The sequence below is a fragment of the Lissotriton vulgaris genome, chromosome 4_1, assembly GCF_964263255.1.
Source record: "Lissotriton vulgaris chromosome 4_1, aLisVul1.2, whole genome shotgun sequence".
Lineage (NCBI taxonomy): Eukaryota > Metazoa > Chordata > Amphibia > Caudata > Salamandridae > Lissotriton > Lissotriton vulgaris.
The window spans coordinates 1,207,725,697-1,207,747,768 of NC_141691.1; the positions used below are offsets into that span (position 1 = coordinate 1,207,725,697).

Genomic DNA, 22,072 nt, shown 5'->3' on the forward strand with positions numbered 1-22,072 from the left:
GGCAAACAAGCCAGTGTACGAGTGAGTGCACTGTGAGGATCTGTGTGTCACCTAAAGGGTGAAAGCTTCAATCCTGATGGGTCTACTCAGCCTCTCATCCTTCCAAGTACAATTAAATGAGTACCATGGTGTTGGGTGATAAAAAAAACTTACAGTCTCACACTGAAAGATGGATCAGACAATAGCGTATGCTATGTTCGTCTTTTTATTTTAATAAATGAGAATTAGGGGAACATCCTATTTTTATTCCTATTTTAAAGATTTGCAAAAAGGAAACTGCACTAAAAAGGTAATGTTGCATTATTGCATAAAAAGCAGGCTTTCGGGCACAACCAAGACCCTGTTGTCTCGCTGACGGTCGGCATTATAACCGTTTTGAATGTGGTAAACTAGAGAAACATTCCTCTTACATGCCATGAACATGAACAGCATTGCGTAAAGGCGAGGCTTTAAGTGGACCGGGTCCTGCCGGTGCTCAGCACCGGCAGTTCTAAAAAGCAGGCGCTGAGACGGGTCCCTATCGGGCTCCCTTTGCCCTCACCCTCGTGGGAAAAATCTTAACTCTGTAGCAGCACCACCCTTCACTGCCTGTGATGTAATTTCATAGAGACTCGTAATGATTCTTGAACAGCCTCATCATTTAACAACAAAGAATTTTCAATAGTATATACAATGAAGCCATAGTTGTTGCTTATTTATCCTATACAGTTAACAACCATTGACAAAGCCAATAGTCCTGGCTTGTTGTAGGTGTAATGGTATGTGTTGCATTTTAAATCTGGATGCAGTGACAGAAGAGGCAAAATACTAGTCGGCCGGCACACTATGCTAAGCACAGATTTGTAGCTCAACTCCATGCGCGCTAGCGGAATTCCGCTCCTGCGCTGAGTTTTTCTAAATCGCACTTTACGTGACGAGCTGGGCTCGTCATCAGCGTGCGAGGAGGCTACGCCATGACGAGCCCAGCTCGTCATCAGCGTCGAAGGGGTTAAATGTTTTTAAGCCATGTTCTTAACTGCATCGGCCACACCCCTTTGAGAGACCCTCCAGTTTTTTCATTCCATGTAAACCCCTGTGTAAAGGGCTATGGTAGGATTCACTCTTCCCATGCCCCGTGGCTGGCTGTACAATTTAGAATTGTATGCAGGCCAGAGGAGGGCAAGGGCACATGACCCTTCTTTCACTAGCTTCATTCTCTTACTCTTTCTTCTGCAGCTTTGTTCCCCATGAACGCTGTGGTGAGAAAAGTATCCAGACTGCACTCACTATTTATTTTCAACATATCTGAGGATTTAGAAAAAACATCACTGAAATATGAAGGGTCTCTTCCACCGGCGCTCGCACATCTCTTCTGCTACTGTTTGCCGCTTCCTAATGTTAAGAGTCCACACCTGTCACAGGCGTATCTCAGCAGCATTTCTTTCTCCTCATGCCATGACACCCAGGGGCCTAGCTAGTAACAGAGCAAGGGCGGGAGCACCGGGTCCCGAAGGTGTGAGGAGGATACTGCCCCCTTAATGATAGCATTTTTTTTAATCAAACCTAGAAATATTGCCCATATGAATTGTGCGCTTTAGGGTGAGTGGTAAACTTGCTGCATCACTGATGCTGTCTCCACTCTCACCTCAATTACGAGTCCCTTTGTATTTTTCTAAACCCAAAGCGCAAAATTGCTGGATACATTCAGTTTTAGGGGAGTGAGTTACTAGTAAGTAGTAACTTGGGTATGGCCCAAAGAGCCACTATGCAGGGGGTCACTGCTCAGCCAGGCCCGTAGCCAGCTGAACTGCTTTTGAAATTAGTGCCTGCAGCTGTTGCTAGTCTATGTTAGTATCTGCCACTACAGTTCTACCTCTTTTTCCCTTGTCAAAACTCCTTCCTTTCTGACGTTTGAATGCTTTCCCTCTGCCTGGAAATTCAGACAGCTATAGAAAATGTGTGGATAATTTCCATTATTTTAAAAATCTGCAAAAAAGTAGCAGAATTTTCAAGATCGATGATCAACTAAAAAATATGTGTTTTCTATATATTTTGTCTCTCCCTACTCAGAGTGGACTCTTACTGTGGGCCTGTGAACTTCTATTTAACCAGCAAGCAATGATTGACCCCCACCCTAAGTGAATCATTCGGTTTTACAAGAACCGACAAGAATAATGGCAAGGTGGAAAGAACAGGGGGTTTATTTACAAGCCCTTTGCTCCACCGGCGCATCACTTTTAATATGGGAAAAAGTGACGCACCAAGCCCCTAGGTTTTCCTTGGATATACCAGTTCCAGTGATCCCATGAGTCCATGGGGCTCAAGAAATGAGATAATGTTGCCAGTCATTAACCCCTTTGGTGCTCATGATGGAGCGGTTCCGTCATGAGCGCCGGGTGGGCTGTGCTTATGATGGAACTGCTCCGTCACAGCCCCGCTGGCTCAATAGAACTTTCAGCACAGCGCAAAAATTCTCGCCGCGCTGAAGGGGTTAATAAATTGCGGGGCAGGTTTGCTAACTCTTATCTCAACTCAGAACAGCAATCAAAGTTGCTGCACTGCATTGCATGAAGGGGGGAGATCTATCAGAACAGTGCCATATCTACCTAAGATATGCCCCTATTTTCCTAGCTCCCTGCTGTGATGCTCACGTGCCAGCGCACAGACCCTTGCACCATTGAGCCTTTCAATATAAAAACTATGCTTTAATACTTCTCCCACTTCGTGTGCGTGCTGTACAGTGCAGCACACATGCAAACTTGGAACAATGTGGAGAGTTTTAAAACTTGCTCCACTGTTATGAACAGGTGTAATTATTTGGTGCAAATCCATGTACACAAATGTTAGATTTGCATCAAAACCCTTGGGTAGTTTAATTGGAACGCCCGTGTACCTCCCATGGTTTGGTCCTTGACGCAAAATAGTGCTTAGCGTTATGTTAGGCAACTTTCCAACGTAAATAAAGATTTCCGTTCGAAATTAAATCCCAACACAGCACTTTGCACTAGGTTTGAGTCGCTTTTGTAGCACAACCCTGACAGAGAGTGCTAGTAAATCCAGGCCTTAATGTCTATACCAAAGTCTGCTTTTGACCCAATACTATATTGTTGTTATGAAAGGATGTACTGGCATTGTATCACCTTGTCAAAACCCAATGTTTTTGTTATCCATAATATATGTTCTTTTGTTTTTCCTTTCCAGGAGGTTGGGAGCATTATTGGAAAGGTCAGTGAATTATTGATCTGCCTATACTTGAGTTGTATGTCTGTCACACTTCAAAGGTTGCTAAATCAACTGCTTGTTCTGTTTTTTGTGCCTTTAATAGAAGGGTGAGACCGTCAAGAAGATGAGAGAAGAGGTAAGCGCGGTATGCTAAAGTATTGACTCATGTTCCAGCTTTCTGAAGGTACATGCTTTGGTCTGGACTGCAAAGGATTGCATCCCTTCTCGAAGGTGCAAGGGTGCCATCTGCTGGCCCGATATGAGAATTCCACATCATAATAATTCAAAGGTGTCTTAATTTTTCTGGCAGTGTTAACGCGCTTGCCTTAACTAACAGGGCCTCTGCAGAATTCTGTGCCAAGATAAACTGGATCAGGAAATAGAGGTGAACGTATTTCAAGTGAGCGAACGAACTGGTTCAAAACCAAAAACCTGAAATCAAAGTTGAGACCCGTCACTTGGCATAGCCTTTACTGGCGTTCGGGTATATAAAAACATACTTCAGTGATGATGGGAAAACTATACTTGCCTTCTACTCCGCATTGGTTAATACAAAATCCCCAACATTGAACTCTACCATAATATGTGCATCTCTTTGATCGTTACGTTTTGAGACGACACACGTACAAGAACCACTGCTAAAACTGTTAACATTTCCATCTGCAGAGTGGCGCCCGAATCAACATTTCCGAAGGCTCCTGTCCAGAAAGGATTGTGACGATAACAGGGCCCACGGACGCCATATTTAAGGCCTTCTCCATGATTGCACTAAAGTTTGAGGAGGTGAGCTAAGCAGCCTGGGGATGCGCATATGCAGATGTTCAGATGTAAATGTTTATCCTGGTTCTTCTCAATTTTTCTATTACTGCTGCTTTCTATGCTTAGAAACATAGGGGCATATTACCAAGCAATAGCGAAAATTATCGCTATTGCTTGGTTAGCGTGAAAAAATTAACGCTGAGCTGCGGCGATTTTTATCGCAGATAAACCTTGGTATTACCAAGATTTATCGCAAATGCGATAAAAATCGTCCGCAATGCATGAATATCGCTGAAAAGTCAGCGATATTCATGCATTAGCGAGATAATGCTCTTAGCCATGTTATCCACCTCCCATTGGATAACATGGCTAAGAACTGTTCAGGGCAGGTGTTAGCTTTTGGAGATATTTGCGCTTAGCGCAAATATCTCCAAAAGTTGGTAATAGGAGATAGCGATGTTAGTGACTGTTTTCAGTCGCTAACATCTTGGCACGCCCACTTTGCATGTCATTAGTGATAAATATCACTGACATGCAAAGTGGGGCCCAAGATGGTCGTTATCTCCTACTAGCTGTCGCTAACTGGTGTTAACGACAGCTAGGTAATAGAGAGAGAATTTTATCTCCGCTTTTTTGGCTTTTAAAGCCAAAAAAGCGGAGATAAACCCCCTTGATAATATGCCCCATAATGTTTAATTGGGAAGGCAGTGATGACATTTACACACAACAATGTGTATTTCATAGGATTTCTTTATGTGTTCACACAACCTGGTAATGTAATTGTTTTTCATATCTTTGCCACATTTTGCATTAATTATAGAGTACCACGTGAGCACTTGCTCAAAACTTTAGTAAGTGTACCCCAATGGTTATAATACTATCCTGGCTGGCCCGCAGTTTTTACTTCCCTAGGTGAACGTGCCAAAGTTTACACAATCACACATGGAGACGTTTTAGGGATTTACAAATAAACATATCTCAGCAGTGCACTTTTATGTTGCTATCATTTACATTTCAAACTTATTAAGCTGATATCAGGAACCCATTAATACATTTGTGACCTGGTATGTGGGATTTATGATTGTGTTATGTTTTAGTAGTGTGTTGTGAGTTAATGTTTTATGCGCCCTAGACTGTGCCCCTCAAATATTCTAAATTTTCAAAAATTCACTGGAAGAAGACACATTACTTTCTTCACTAAAATCAGGTCAGATTTCACCCCTATCCCAGAATCCCAATCTTGACCTCTAGAGTTACATCTCAGACCAGTACCTAAATAACCCTTTGTCGAAACATTTAATTAGAAGGCGGTTTCAATACGTCTTGCACATATATTTGAATATAACCTCGTAAATGCTCACCAATCAGAATTCTTTGCAAAATGAAACACAGAAACATGCTCTCTCGCAGTACTGGGTAACCCACTCAGGACCCTGGACAGAGCTGCTCCCTGTTTCCTGGTCATGCGAGACCTTTCATCAGCATTTGATACTATAAACCTCGAAATCCTTCTTCCATCCTATCCACCAAACTGGGAATTGGGGGGGGTAAGGTGCAGGAAGGTAACCTTCCTTCCTGTCATCCTAGTTCGTTCAGAATACTTTAAATCTCTACAACAATTAAACTTGGGGGGCCCAGGCTCTACATTATCCCCTATTATTCAACTTGTGCATGGACCCCTGAGCTCTAAGAAAAGGGTATTGACATTGATCAGCATGCATATGATGGCTGTGTGATCTCCAACTCACAAGGCACAGATTCTTTGAAGCACTTCCTAGTAAAACTATCGAACTGGGTTAACTTGCTCTTGTTTAAACTAAGCCCAACTAAAACAGAGTTTTATCTCCTATATTCAAAATAACCCGATGCACCAGTACAATACAGTACTGACTTCATACGTCCTCCTCTTTATGCATTTTCCCTATATTAGTCCTGTCCGCGAAATCACTCAGATGTTTACTTGACGCGGATGTTTCTATACAACCCCGCACTGCCAATCTGCTTAAAACTTCCTCTTCCCAACCCTACCCCCGCAGGACGCTCACACCCAATATCCCACCAGCATTTCAGGACAGTCGTACAATATCTGGTTCTTTCTGACCTTGGTGGTGGCAACCGCATGTGGGCGGGTCTCCTCAAAACCTCTTTGGCACCTCTCAGAGCCATATTACAATCCACTGCATGCATGTCCAAGGGAGCAAAGAGATCAAGCAGCATTACATTCATTTTAAGAGACTTCCACTGGCTGCCACTTGATGCCAGAACTGACTTCAAGATAGCATGCGCACATGACAAAAAGATCAATCGGGTGTTCACCTGTCAAGGTCCCAGAACTTGGAACAGCCTCCCTTGACAACTTTCTGGCCTTCCGTAATGCTCTAAAGTGTCACCTATTCAGACTCCGCCTGAAAGCGGATAATTAATGGACCCATCATTCTACAATGTGGCAGCTGTTACTTGTTCTTTTCTCCTAATAGTTTTGTGTTTATTCTCCTCCACAAATATAGACTGGTCTTCTGTGTACCACTTCTTAGTTCCGTACAATCTGCTATTTTATGTGAGGCTCTCCACTACCCATGCGGTGAAGTCTGAACTATTAAAATACCACAATAATGATCATAGTAGTGCCTCAATGAGGCAGCCTCTTGGTTGAGCAAAATATAGAAGCAGCTTCATGGTGTGACTTCAAAAGTCCCATAGCTCTGTGGTACAGCATCAACGGACCCACAGTTCCATGGGGAATGTCACCAAAAGACCAGCATCTATGACACGGCTCCGTGGTACAGCATCAAAACCCCACAGCTCTGTGGTACAGCATCAAAAATCCCACAGCTCCATGAAACAGCATAAAAAAAACACCGCTCCATGGGATTGTATCAAAGACCCACTGCTTTGTGACATGGTATCAAAAGACCCGCAGCTCCGTGGTACAGCATTAAAAGACCCAAAGCTTCGGGGTACAGCATAAAAAAATCCCACAGCTCCGTTGCATTGTATCAAAGACCCACTGCTCCGTGGTACAGCATCAAAAGACCCACTTCTCTGTGGTACATCATCAAAAGACCCACTGCTCTGTGGTACATCATCAAAAGACCCACTGCTCTGTGGTACAGCATAAAACACCCACAGCTCCATGGGGTACACCAACAACGGACAAACTCTCACCCTCAAATATGGCCTCCCATCCGGTTCTGTAGGGTGGGTGTCATTTAAAACACTGAGATCCTCCAGAACCTCTTCTATATTTGTGAGTAGGCAGTGGCTGCGAGGCTGCCCAAAGATTGGGACCTGCACTTTCTTCTTTGGTGGGCCTGCATCGGCAATGTAGGTGCCCTCAAACTTGGCCCGAGAGTAGGCACTGGGGATTCATACACAGACTGGACTCGGCCAGATGGCTGAAGCTCACCCGAGTGACGTTAATCATGGAGAACCCTGTTCAACTTCTTGCAAGAGAGCGCGTACAGGGGCAGACGTGGAAGTGTGCAGGACCAACTGACTAATTTGAAATCGTATCAGGCGAGCCATTCGGATCGGATTTGTCACAGTTTTCACTAAGGTTTCTAACTGGACAGGAGCTGGAGCAGTCACATTTTGGAAGGGCAGATGCTTTTTCAAAAGAAACATGATCTGAACTGAGTTTGTTTGGACCAAGTCCATCTAGCCTGCAGCACCATATCTCACTGTGGATCCCCCTTTGACACCGTGGGCTTTAAGCAGTGGCTCACATTCTTTCTATTAAAGCAGGCAAGGCATAAGTTGCTCCATTTCAAAATCCTAAACTGGGGTACCCCCTGCTGTTAGAGGAAAACAATGAAGGCCAAAATATTGACAATTATGCTCTTTCTCTAACATTCCCGCTCTATCTGAAACAAGCAGCATGGGCTAATGTCAGAACTGAACATTATTTCGGAGGTAGTACTATTCAGGGCATCATCTCTCCCTAAGCAGCACAGGTGGAATGCATAAATACGACTCCGAGCCCTATTACTCGGTAACAGGATGTATAAGGAAACAACCTTGTGTGACTTTTATTTTGAGCAGCACTACCCCCCCCCCCCCCCCCACCCCGATTTAAAGGTCCACAGTTCCTAATGTGGGCGTAGAGTCTGATGATGGAAACATAAAAACAACCCACCAGAGTTCAGTTCTTGCTCTTTTTTCTTTAGTTCTGCATGCACCGGTCGACCATGGATGCTGCCTCCCAATGTTGGGGGTGACTTACCTTGTGCAGTACACTCTCCTTAAAGTCAGGGATTTGTAGGAATAATTCTTTAAGTCTCCAGTAGGAGGAGTCAAATGTGATCCCCTGCGCAGGTTATCAGGAGACTTTGTTTCAATGATGGACCAATAGATTCTGCAGGAAGAAAAGGGCACTCATCGGTGCTCGATAAGATAGTCCTGGTTCTTCTCTCCTCTCTCTAGGAAAAAAGCACCCCATCCCTGGGAAGACCCACTACCCTGAAAAAAGAAAAGGGCAGTTGCCAGTGCACCATCAGGTGGTCCAGTGTTGTAAAAGAGGCCCTGCAACCCCCACTTTGCAGGGAGGGGCAAGCTCCAGGGGTCCCCTCATCAAAGAACTCTGGCCGGAGAGCTCCCGATTTAGTTCGGAGGGGGTCCCTCCACGTACCTTGTAGAGGGGCCCCCTCAAGTTTCGTTACGAAAGTGAGGTGGTCCCGCTCTACTGATCATGTGCAGCGGGAAGAACAAGTTACATACAGAGAGTGTACCTGCTGAGACCTACCTTTGTGGGTCCTATGTCGATTGTCATAAGGACAAGCCCTCCTGTTTGAATCCTGTGTGCTCTTTGGGTTCTGCTAGGCAGGGTGTTCCCTTTCCCTGCCATCTTCAAATGAAGGTTCACCCCCCTCCTTCTGGGAAAGTTTCAGGGCAGGATCTAAAGTCCGCATGCTGGATGGCTTCCTTGGGTACCAGGTATGCCACTGTTACTTTAACAATCCTCTTGCGTGCTGGCATATGCAGTCTGGATGACAGTCCCGAGCAGCTAAAGGCCACTCTCAAACCCACATGTATCAACCGCTGCCCGAGCACCAGATCCTGCTCTCTTGGCATTGTCGCCTAGCTCTACAAGGAGTAACCTTCAAGGAGTAACTACCAACAGAACTCCCTTGCAGCAGTGGGACAAATAGGCGGTGCTGCACCCTGGGCGCTCTCTGTTGTTGGACGAATAAGGAAAATGGTAAGAGGGGTGAGCCACGTGACAGGAAGATAATTTGATAATTCCATGTTTTTTTTATATCCAGCTTCAAAATTCTAAATCCATGTTTTTCCCTGCACACATAACAGCAGGTATAACATGCTTACATGTGTGCATGGAAAATGATGAATTACTGTGAAATGTCAACACATCTTGTAATGCCAGTGTAGGCACACAATGTCAGTGGAGTGAGTTGGCACATGTGAGCCACTCACAATGATTGGTTCAGAAGTGTCCTTGCAATTGAGAGAGCATCATTCACATAGGCTAAAACTTAAAGAGTCCCAGTCTCTGTTACACAGATATCTCAACCTGCATTAATAAACAATTTCTCCAGATCACTGGTGTGTCAGCTTAAGAACAGTAGGCTGATAGGCATCACTTTTTTACTCCTGCTCTCTCGAGAAAGGAGATGTGGAGCTCGCCACAAGAGCCAAAACACATTTGGGAAGTATTGCTGAAATATGTGAGTTGTTTCAAACTAATAAGCCAAGGTCCAATGCCAATTTGCAGCTGAACAGGTCTCATTCTATCCCTGCACAGCCTCCAATTCTAGAAATGCCAGGCAGAGGATGCCTCTGTGAAGAACTGTGTACATTTCTATTAACGTGAAACATTGTCTTTCATTGATAAACCAACCTAAAATCCTGTTTGGGCTTTGTCTGGAAAATGTGCCTGTTTCCACCAAAGAAACTATAACATTTTGAGGAAGAACCTCATTGAAAAGTTTGGATAATACATCCAGAAAATGCAGATATCTGTAATTCAAAGGATCATAGATGGTCTCTTTTAATGTAAGGGGATCATTTTACTACTCCCCTACCTCCGAGCAATTGTCTTGACAGGTTTTACAGTGAACACAATTCCGCAGTCGAGCATTGAGAAAGAACCTTATCAATGTAGACATCAAATGAGCAAATCATTGCTCTGTTTCTTCCTTTTGGCAAAGAAACAAAAGCAAATTCCACTTTAGATTTGAGAATAGGTTGAGCAGCAACAATTAGATTCTGCTGCTCCCAGTGTACCTGTAGAATTGTTGTTGTTGTATATTTTGGAAAGCAATGCACCCTTCGCACCTATTTCTTGAACCTCTTCCACTGCAAACTTATCACTATAGTTCTGTCAAACTGTTGGTCAATCACTGAAGATGGTTGTATGATAAAAGCACACGTGTCTCTACCACGCAGCCCAAACCACGAATGCCTCTTAACCATGCATTCCTTTACCACACATGCCTTTACCACAAGTTTCGTGAAATAGGCATGAATGGCAATGGGGAATGTTGGCTAAGGTCGCCACTAGCCTGACCTGCCACCCCCCTTGCACTGTCCATTACAATACCCCAACCCCTTCCACTGCCCTAAAACCTACCAGAACCCACCAGCCCTTAAAACTACCCCACCATTTCCCTCCCACAACCCTAAGGCCTAAAACCCTGCCCATTACGTACACTACATCGACCTCCCTGCTGTCCCTTAACCTACCCAAACCCCTTCCACTGCCCTAAAACCGACCCCAACCCCCCACTGCCCTAAATATAAACCCAACTACCCATTCCTCTCCAACTGCCCGAAAGCCTAAAACCCTGCCCCATGAGTTACACTACCCTGCCCACCTGTGCTGTCCCTTAAACTACCCAAACCCCTTCCACTGCCCTACAACCTTTCCCACTGAACATACCTGTTGAGCTACTCTAACTTTATTCATGATCATTCAAAGCCTACAGCTACCCAATGCTATCCAGCGCTACTAAACATGGTTCCATTGCATGGCACCAGAAGTGTCTGGAAGGTGTCTCGTTGGCACAATGCAGTACTCCAAAACAAGTAAATCTAAATAAGAGAACTGTCGGATGTTGGCAGGCCAAGTTGGATGGGATGGGTGTCTGTATTGAGAATGAAGATTATGTATATTTATAACTCAGTGTACTAGAAAGTAGTGTAGGTATGAATTAAAGGTAGAGTTAAGACATTTGGACATCAGTCTTATAAAGCAAAAAATCTTTAACATGTCATCCTTGTGTGTTTGAACTACATCTTCAGACTACAGTAATTGAAAACCAATACTATCTTTTTTTTGCACCAATAAGAATCATATTTTCATGTGATGTGCATTAAAACTGTAAAGTACATATGCTCATTCTAAGTCCAAATCCCTACTAGGAAGGACAAATACTGTTTTTAAAATTATGTGCAACAGCAAGCATATAGCTGCCATGATTATCTAGTGGCAATTTTCATTTTTTTCTTCTTTTTATGCTTGTGGCATAAGCTTGTACGAAAATACTTAACCATTTCACAAGCTTGCCAAGGCCAGATCTATTGACTTTGCCAATTCTTGTTATGTTGTCATAACATGTAATTTCTTTTCACATTTAAATGACAGCCTAAAAATTAAGACTTTTTAGACATGAAATCCACTTAATCATAATGCATGAGCTACTAAACGTCTGGTGTATTATGGTACAAACGTATTATTGCATCCACTTGGCCTTGTGACATTCGACTCTGGCCCAAAACTGGCGCTCGCCCTATTGTTCTGATCAGATAGCACTGTGGCTGCTTTGTGCTCTCTTCTCTGCTGCACCGATACAATAAATATGTATGTATGTATGTATATATGTACGTATGTATGTAGGGGTACTTCAATTGTGTGAATCTAGCAGGGAAGCTTAAGGGGCGTATGTTATGTTGCGTGACACACAAGCCTAGCAGTTGCTTAGCAAAGATGCCAAGAACCCGCGTGGAAGCAAGGAAATTGGCCCTTTTGGCTGCTGTTAGGGATAGCAGAATACAACAATTGTCAGGGTTCAGTGGGCCCCTCTGGGCTCTGTACCCAGGTGCCACGGCACCAGTGGTATCTCCACCCGTGGAACCTACCTTAAAAAGCTTACAACTGTTAATACTCTCTATTTTTCAATCAATTTGGCCCGTTTGTCCTTGAATCCTTTCTGTGTGCACACTGTGTGATGTAATTTTATGCAAAGCTTAAATTGCTATAATCAGTTTGGTGCATACTATAGAGCACTCTGTCACGTCACCTAGTTAACACTATGCAAAAACCCAAAAAATTATAAGTAAATAAAATGTCATAATATGGTTCTGGAATGTTACGGTTGGGTGTGTAGGGTATGGTACGTTGTGTCATACACACGGTATGATACAATATTGCATGCTGTGCTGTGTGATGCAATATTACAGTGTGTCACATGATGTTATTTTATATAAGATTTATATTGCATTAAAATATTGAAACACCAATTCTTGATACTGTCACATGCTTTTGTTTTGTACATGCCTGTAGTGTGTCGGGTACGCAGTTATGGAAATGTCACCCTGCTATATACATTGAAACACACATGCAGCTAAAGTATGTATTGTTTTGAATCCAGCAGAATCATAGCTGAGAAAAAACACTGACCGTGTCATGGAGACAATAATGAGTATTGAAACGGATTGGCTGGAATTAGAAATCCTCCGGGCCATCATAAGCCCTTGGGCTAGCACAGCTCTCTGGATCATATTGTTTCACGGATTAGATGTGACCTTCCATGTTTACATGTCTCAAGACAAGATGGCAGGCCTTGCTTTACTTCAGCAGACATCTCAGCATAGCCTTGTCTTCATCCTACATATTTTGCTTTCTAGTGTGTTACAAGCAAGTTCCAGTGACTTTATTTACTTTATTTGTTTTACACGTAAAGGATGATTAGCCTAGAGCTCTTCTCAGAGCATGGGCTTCTGGGGTGAAGAGCTCAGCAGCATTGCAAAGCAAAGCAAGTCGCTAGAATAACTCTTAACAACATTTTTACTGCAGGACATCAACGCTTCCATGACCAACAGCACAGTGACAAGCAAACCACCAGTGACACTGCGTCTAGTCGTCCCAGCAAGCCAGTGCGGTTCGCTCATCGGAAAAGGGGGATCCAAAATCAAAGAAATCAGGGAGGTAAGCCTTCAAATGACTCGTCTGGGGGATCTGTAGTCATGCCGAAGTGTCACACAGTTATACACAAAAAAACATATAAAAACATTGGTGGCCACCAATGTTTTTATATGTTTTTTTGTGTATAACTGTGTTACAAATATTCCCCTAATACATAATTTTGTGAATTTTTGTATAAACATTGCATTGACTGTTTTTTAAGATGATGATGTATTTTTTTATATAAATAAATCGAACTTGTAATTTTTAATTGGTTGTTGTGCTTTACATACTGTCCTTTTCCCTAGTTATATCATCCATTGTGTTTTCCTTTTTCGCATATTGTCTATTTCCCTGCATTACAAATTCAGTATTCTACAGGGGGTCCTTGTTGTTTACATTGGTCATGCCGAAGTGTGGCATAGCATGTGCCGGGCCAGTCCGGCTGCTGTGTAGGGTTCATGCATGCAATACAAGATTTTTGAGCCTCTTGTCCGTGACTACTGTTGTGTACTGTTTCCACGTGCACCCACATTGTTCCAATGTGCAACCAGGTGACATGGTTAGACCAGAAACCACTGTGTTTTCTAAGGATGACCAGTGCCTTAATTTTTAAGAATTAAAAGTATGTGAATTACAAAATACAAAGATCTAAAACCAAGGTTCGCTAGGTTTTCTGACTACGTTCATGTGGCTTCTCAGTAACCCTGGGCATAGGACTTTGCTACGTTCGCGGAGCTTGCGTAGTTTGCGGTACTACGCGCTACGCAAATTGCACGTAGCACTTTGCAAAAACATGTAGCATAGCATAGTTGGCATTTATTGCTTGCTCACGGTTCACAACATCAAGTTGCCGACCGCGATCGAGCTAAATCAACCTCCCGGCGAGACTTTTTCCTCGTTCGCGATCAGCAGCATCAAGTTGACGATCACAAGCATGGAAAATATACCTCCCGGCAAGATTCTCAACGCGGGGAGGTCAGGTTTCTCATTGCGAGTGGTCGCGTATGCTTGCGACCGCTTGCGATGAGAAACTACCAGTCCGATTTGAGGAAGCTGCCGCTCGAATACAAATCCACTCGAGCGGCAGAAAACGACCGCTTGCACTGTTTGAAGATGCCTTTTGAATGATTGCACAGTGCGGACAAGCATCCTGCACTGTGCAATCAGTGCGAACAGCATTTTTCCTACTGCACTACATCGTTTGTGTAGGTACGAAAGCTTGTGTACGACTCCTAGTCTTCCACAGCGTCGCCTGGTCCACAAAGCTGCAGTGTTAAGGTCACAGTCAGCTCTCATTCAACACCCGACATTGGTGGGCCTTCGTCTTCCATGCCTCCTGGTCACGCCTGGGTGACATAGACTCTGCCCCTTCTGCTTTCAGGTTCTTCACATCTTGAATCCACTATTGGGTTCAACCGTACACTTTCATCTTCGCCAGCAGCAGCATCTTTCCCCCACCCGCGAGTCAGACCGGCCGCTATTGGAACCAGGACATTCTATCTTGTCAAAATATTTCTTTAAACTGCTATGATTAGCTGTACAGGATGAATCATTTGGATTAAGTAGTGCGACTGGTGGATATATTATACATTATTGATAATCAAAGAGGAAAGGATTAAACATGATGTGAATGGACCCTTTAAAGGCAAGAAGGATTTATCACAGAGCAGAACTTCAAGAGGCTCAGAGGTCATAGCTAGCGCCAGTCACATAAGACACCAGCTTGACTTGTTAATTAATCTGTGTGTAACTATCTGCTCTATCCCACCACTCTTTCTGAGGCAATATTCTGTCATAAAACCTCAAAATTTCACTAACCACCACCTTTTCTCTGCCTCTTTGCCCCCCTGTCTTTGGGAAGAATGTACAGCCTGTGAATGTGACAGCTGCATTAATCTCTATGTAATCTGCAAGTCAGTAGTCCTCTCCTTAGAAAAGAGCTCACTGGGTTTGTGTATCTAATCAAATAACTCCATGGGTTAATGCATCTTCTGAAGAGATCTGTGCTCTACTTATAAGTGTGATTCTTTGTGTTGGTAACTCTGCCTTAACATCTTCGATGGTCGATGAGCACCAGAAAAGATGGCAGTGATAACAATATTAAAACATCCGGTGACAATTCTTTTTGTGGTGTGCAGTGTCTAATTATTTTCAACAATAAACATGAATAAGAAAATGCTTTGGGCAAACTTAATCCTGTCCTTTCGTGAGCATTGCTAGGATGCCATTTTCAGTGCATCCTTAAAATTCTGAGATTTAATAAAATGTATTGGTCCGTGAGTTACCTTGCAGACACTGGATGACTGTACTGTCTAATGGCACTTTTAGCAGTAACAGGCTGGTTGTTTCAACCAGGACTCGGAAATGGAGTACATAGAATAGTTTGCTTTTGGAAGCCTTTAACTCTTTCCGTGCTGATGACGGAACCACTGCGTCATCAGCCGCGGTGGCGCTGTGCTGATGACGGAGCGGTTCCGTCATGGCCAGCTCGCCGCGCCTGCGCGGCGCGGATTCTGCGCCTGCGCTGGGCGTTCCATTGAGCGGGCGGGGCCAATTCCCATATTACGACAAATCGGTTTAATCCATATTTTCCTCAGTGTAGCATATGCTGGGCAGACAAATAGCACATGAGAAACATTTTCTGCTGCATTTAATGAGCATAGTGTACAGTGGACCTCCCAGGTATCGGCAGAACATTTGGATGTATTACATTTGATCTGAAGGACATCAAAATGGAACTTCATATACAATGGCTTAGCTAATTGTGGTTGCACTTCGTCCAGATATGATTCAAAGACAGGGAATGGTTTAATATATAGGAACTGTGATGTCAACCTTCCTATTTTAGGGCAATGATGGACGCTACTTTGCATATACCTCCAAAAGGAGTTTTTCAGGACCTTTTTTGAGTGGATTGTTCACACATTTGGGGCATCCCAAAAATCACTTAAGCCTAAATTGTAGAACCAGCTACGCACATATTGAATCCAAGGCAGTGTTATAGGGTGGTCTAGACTCAATATTTCGATTAATCCCTCTTTGTAACTTTTGAGTTCTTGCGCACCCCACAGAAAGACCCAAAATAAGAGAGGTCTAAGTATGGCTTGGGGTTCTATTCGCCTAATATTAGTGTCTTGATTTATTGTAATCATAGGTGTGTGTACTGGTAGACGAAGTAGCATCCTTATGAATTTTTTTTCCTCTATAGTAAGCATACTCAAACTGTTACTATTAGCGTCCCAAAGTTCTGCACCATATAGGGTTGCTGATTGTTCCCTGTATTTGTTAACTTTCAGGGCTGGAGACACTGCCTTTGATGTGCTTACCTGTTGTTTTTTCATGATTGCCATAGAATATTGCAATAGGACAGCCTTGCATTTGTTCATATGTGGTTTCCAGGACAATTTGGTGTCTAATATAATACCAAGGTAGTTCAAATTGGCTACATACTCCAATTTTTGTTTTTGGACAGTGATGTTTTTCTTGAAAGACTTATGCGGTTTTATAGCCATATATTTAGTCTTAGTTGAATTCATTTCAGGGCCTTTTATGACGCAAAATTCGCTACAACAATCTAGTTACTTTTGTAATCCCTTCGGTGTCTGTGATATTAAAATAATATCGTCAGCAAAGAGTAGTGCCGGTATTGGCACCCTTCCTAGCTTTGGAGAGTCATGCTTACATACCTGAAGATGTTGCACAACATTGTTTACAAATAGCGAAAAGAGGGTAGATGCCAATACACATCCCTGCTTTACACCCCTTTTTATTGGAATTGCTTCCATAAGTTCACCCCTGTGTCCCCATCTGACTCTTGCATAATTATCTTCGTTTAACCGTACTATCTGGAACTGAAGGTCTTCAGGCACTCCCTGGGTTTTTAAAGTATTCCAGAGTAAGTCCCTGGGGATAAGGTCAAAAACAGTCTTCAGATCTATAAAGGCTATATAGAAATGTCTTCTCTTTAGTTTAGTGTACTTCCACGCAATGCATACCAGCCTAAAAACCTGGTCAATTGTGTTCGTTCTTGCTCTAAACCCCGCTTGATACTGGGTCAAGATGTTGTTTTCCTCTATCCAAATTTTAAGCTTGAAAAGAACCTGTTTTGCGAAAACCTTTTGCAAGGTTTCTATTAAGCTGATTGGCGTATAGTTAGCAGGATCTTGTTGATTGCCCTTTTTAAAAATAGGCACTATTTTCACACCTTTCCACGTTCCAGGTATCGGTGCCCCTGCTGCCACATCATTGCAATGCAAATCTAGCTAAGGTACCCAAACTGCTTTATCGTGCCTCAAAAGATCACCAGTATCTTATCAGGACCTGGGGCTTTCCCTGGCTTGACTGCTTCTATTGCTGTCCTTGTATCATCTAAACTAAAGTAAGGGGTATTTAGTGTAGTCCAGTCGATTTCCAAGGGACTTATCCCTTTAGTGGAATAGTTAGTTCGCAATTGATCAGCAGTGTCAGAATATAGCTGTGAAAAGTGCCTACTCCAAGTGCCCGGATCCCGATAAAGGTCCAGGATGGAATTGCCAGTTTTATTATCATGGGCCACTATTTTCCAAAAGCTGGAAGGGTCCTTGGTTCTGGCTGCATTAATCAAATCATTCCAGTTAGTCATCCCAGTCCCTTTTAGCTTGGGCTAATGTTTTCTTCTACTCTACCCTTCTGTCTCTTGTTGATTCTATGTTGTTGGACTTCACAGCCACTAGCAGCTGCCTCTTTGCCTCACTGCAGTCCTTGGTATACCAGGGATTAGGGGGGCACTTAATAGTATTTGCTAACTAGTGCTCCTGAGGGAGCTTAGGCAGAAATGGTTCCTTATGCATATTAGGGACCTCACATGGCACAGTTTCTGTATAGGTAGATAGGGCATCAGAGAAAATGTTGTAGATCTCTGTCATAGTTTCAGGTTTATCTTTAATGAATGACCACTTAAGTGTCCTACTGTAATTACTAACCATTGGCTGGATTAGATTTGTGTTGTTTTTAATATTTTCGGTTATTTACCATAGTTCAAGTCTCAAAGACAGTTCCTACCATTAGGCACAGTGAAAAATGGTCACTGTCTTCCCTGGTGTCTATCTTAAGGTCAATTAAGTTGCCCCAGAGGTTGCCTCTGGTCATTATATTGTCGATGTTACTCTTTGTGGTACCTCTTTTAAATGTATATGTACTCGGACTATTCGACAGCAGCCTGCCGTTGCAGGCCTCAATCTCTGCCCTGAAACAAACCAGACCAATTGGACAACAGGTTCGAATTTGCAATTAAAGCCTCCACCTATAATTACTAGTGCCCTAGGATCTATGGAACTTAGGAAGCGATCCAATATTTTTACTACTGGAGATTCTGTGCTAGCTGCTCTCGATCCAATATAAACATTGAGCAGATAGATGTCCACTCTTTTGTGTTTTTATTTTCGTCCCAGTGATATCTGCTGATGATATTCCCAAGTGGTTTATTTCAGTCTTTAGGGAAGTTTTGGCCCATATGGCCAGACCTCCTGAACGTCTACCTCTTATTGAAGGTACTGCTTTTCTACTAAATATCGCATAGCCTAAGCTATGCAGTGCAGTGCTTTCAATGGCCAGGTTTCTTGTAATAGGCAAAAATCATATTGGTTCATGTACTCTTGATATTCCATGATTCTAGAGGTTTTTTAGCTGGCGGGGATTCCTTTTTGTTGGATGGAAGTATAGCTTGTGTGACATCTGCTTCTACGGCCTCGTCCCTCACTCTAGGATTTTTCTTAAAATATGTCTGGCTGCATAAAGGTCTTCGCATAAAGCTAGTGGGCCCTTCCTTGTTGCCAGTCAATCAACTCCCTCCAGATCATTTTGGGTAAGATCGGGGTTGGTAGGTGTATCTGGGTTTGCTGGCACTGTTTGATTCCTTCCTTCATCTCTACTAGGTCTATTCAGCTTAAATCTCACCAAAGAATTGGGAGTAGGGCACGGTCTCAAGTTTAGTGCTATCAGGCCATCAACTAAACTCTTGGATTTAAGGACAAGAAGTATAGTGTCAGGGGTTTCGTCTTCACTCAACATCCGTTTGGATTTCAAAATATCTGATCGTATTATTGACAAACACTGTGTCTTGGGTCTTATCCCAGTATATTAACTTATTTTTTAGTGACTCTTCATCTTTCCTAAGGGAGGAATTTAATTTGGAAACTTTAATCATGAATACCTCCTGGTCCACAAATTTTGATCTTTAATTAGTTGTGTTGTCAGTTGAATTTTGTTTGAATTCTAAATAACTGTAGTTTGGTTAAAACTGCAACTGTGAGTCCTGCTCCCAAGTTCGATGATTTATATTTCCTTTTGAAGGGTTGTAATGACCCCCCCAAAAAAATTATGGTTGTATTGTAATTTATTATTATCAGTGTATCTTGACCCAACTGCAATCCCTCTTTTAGAAGCATCCCCTCTCACAGGTCTTACTCCTGTATTACTAATGCTTCTCCCCACCCTGCTACTCTCATCATTCTGAGCTTGCAGATAAGCAGCTGTTCCCACTTCTGGTCTGCTTATGGTAGCATGATTTTGCATCCGTTGTTTTGTAGTTTGAATTGCCTGAGAAGCATCCTTTAACTTACTATTGGATTCTTGTGTTTTCTCTACAGCGATTTTCTTTTCAGTATCCCGTTGGGATTAGCAACCTCCGTATTTAGGGCATCCAGCCTCTGTAAAAGCTCCAATACTAGCTTGTTGCTAGTATTGCTTAGCACCCCATATGCCAACATTGTGGGCTTGCTCGGAGGGCAAGGATTTGGTGACTTTTGAGTTTGTTGATTTCTATACTGTAAAGGCATATTTGAATTAAAATTAGGATTACAAATTAAGGGTTGGACAATTCTATCTTCTGGCATAGCTGAAGAAGCTAATAGTGAGTACTTATTTGAACACACAATTGTCGGTGTGGTCTCCTCACCCCTCGTAGCAGGATCATGGGTCCTCTAGAACTGGGCAGCTCGTTATCAGTGGGTCTTCTAAATCACTTAAAGTGTGAGGCAGAAATGATGGCTGCGAGGTAACTATTTCTGGGGATTGGATCTCTGAAATGATCTCTGCTTTATTTGGTCTTGCAGTGAGCCACGTGGATAAGTGTGGCCCACTGGTTAGAGGAGGCAGACCTGGAAGCAGAGGTCAGCCCGGGACCAGGGTTCAATTTCCGGCTCGGTGGGTTCTTGAGTCCTAAAATGTCCATGGACTCGACAATTCTCGCTCCGGTGCCTACTCGATTCACGGTTCACACTCTGCGACTCTGGGCAATAGCTTGCTTAATCTCCACAACGGCCCTTCGCGGTGGGATGCCTGGCTTTCACCTTGTGGATACCCTGCTAGGGTTATCTCACAGGGGAATACCAGGACGGGTTCCCATAACAAGCGCTTAGATACCGGGTTGGTGATTTGCGCTATATAAATACATACATGTACATTTAATTTCTGGGGAGCAATCTCTTGTTTTCTATAGTAAGCAGTGATTTTAGAGTTGTGCTTACTAGCTGCTTTACATTTGTCACTTAATAGCGATTCTACTTCTTCTATTACGTCATCCATCTCCTTTGGGTGTACAATTCTCGGCTGCACTTTTCCTTATTTTAGATATTTTCCCCTTGTCTTGCCCCTTTGTAGCCTTCCACTTGCCCTTGTTGGTGGTTTATTTATTTTAAATTAAAGTAAAAAATCTCTCCCCCACTGCTCCCCCCACTCACTCTTTCAGTATTGGCACAAGGGTTTTTGTTTCTAGAACTTGCTGTATCTATTGCTTTCTTTAAGGCAGATATCGCAGGGTTCAGGTAATTTGAGCAAAGTATTGCTTTAGAAACAGATCAGCTCCCTTGAGAAGCTTTGGTCCTGATTCCTCCTGTGCTTTAGTCAGTCTCAACAGCCCAAATGTTATAATTCATACTCCCCGCGGTGCTTACAGCACCTTCTATTGGGATAGCACCTTTCACTGCCAATGGTATATAGGGGGGAGAGGGTATCCAACTGTTCCAAACATTTGACCACAACCTTGTAGCCTCCACATCCGCTTGGGGGTTAAAAAGTAAACAGTTCTCAGTTTAAAGGCAAAGTCAATATCCAGGAAAGAGGGGGTAGAAATAAAAGTAGGGGTTTACCAGATGAACAGTTTGTGGCGTAAAATTCCAGAGCCAAGAGAGGTGGCCCTGCCCTGCCTCTTCCTCTCACTGACGGGCACAGCAAGGCCTGCCCTTGGCCCCAGGCTTCACACGGGCGTGACCAACGTGCGCCTTGTGCTGCATGACAGGAGTACACCTTAAGAGGTGCTGATGATCCATTTCAGCTGTAGGTCTCAACAGGGATTATGGGACTTTCAATTCCGCAGCAGCTCTCCGTGCACAGTCAGTAACCAGCAGGCAATGACACACACCCTGGAGGGCTGAGAGAATAGTGTCTTCCTCTCACGGCTAACAAATGGCCAAGAATAGCTTGCCCTGTGGTCCAAAGGTCTCTCGAGTTTGCAACAGTGCGTCCCCAATTTTAAATAGAAAAACCTTTGTTGGCAGGAGCACAACCCTCCAAAGCCTACTGTGTGCAACTCACACACTTGGTCCTCGGCCGATGCCGGCATCACCAGTACAGACAGTACACTGCTCCCACCTGCAGGTCCACCTCCCCGAACGTAGAAGGAAAGGCCCCGTAGCCACGCAGGAATACACAATTCAATGTTGCCTCTCTGGGGGGAGCCGGACAGCCTGAGCCAACACAGGTTAGGGCCCATAAGAAGCAAAAGTCAGGATGTGGTAGCTAAAAGCAGTCCTGCTGGGAGGAATGTGCCCACGAGCCACTGGAACACAAGCCGTTGCTCCCGCACTCAATACAGATCTGCACCGTCTGCTGTTCATCCTAAACAATTTTGTAATGATAGTGCTTCCAAGCTGAAAGGTTTATTGAACAAATAAACTCCCCCTTCTAAGGGTATTCTATTTGTTGTATTAATGG

The 22,072-nt window shown here is 43.5% G+C and overlaps 1 protein-coding gene across 2 annotated transcripts in view; it reads left to right on the forward strand.

Annotated features, from left to right (window-relative positions):
- Window positions 1–22,072, forward strand: part of LOC147723043 (poly(rC)-binding protein 3-like) — a 2,582,273-nt gene that overhangs the window by 2,505,515 nt on the left and 54,686 nt on the right. For both annotated transcript variants that reach the window (XM_086965416.1, XM_086965417.1), the window contains 4 exons: window positions 3,181–3,204; window positions 3,305–3,337; window positions 3,868–3,984; window positions 12,992–13,123. In XM_086965416.1, the coding sequence (XP_086821542.1) occupies window positions 3,181–3,204; window positions 3,305–3,337; window positions 3,868–3,984; window positions 12,992–13,123 (306 nt within the window). The remainder of the gene's footprint in view (window positions 1–3,180; window positions 3,205–3,304; window positions 3,338–3,867; window positions 3,985–12,991; window positions 13,124–22,072) is intronic.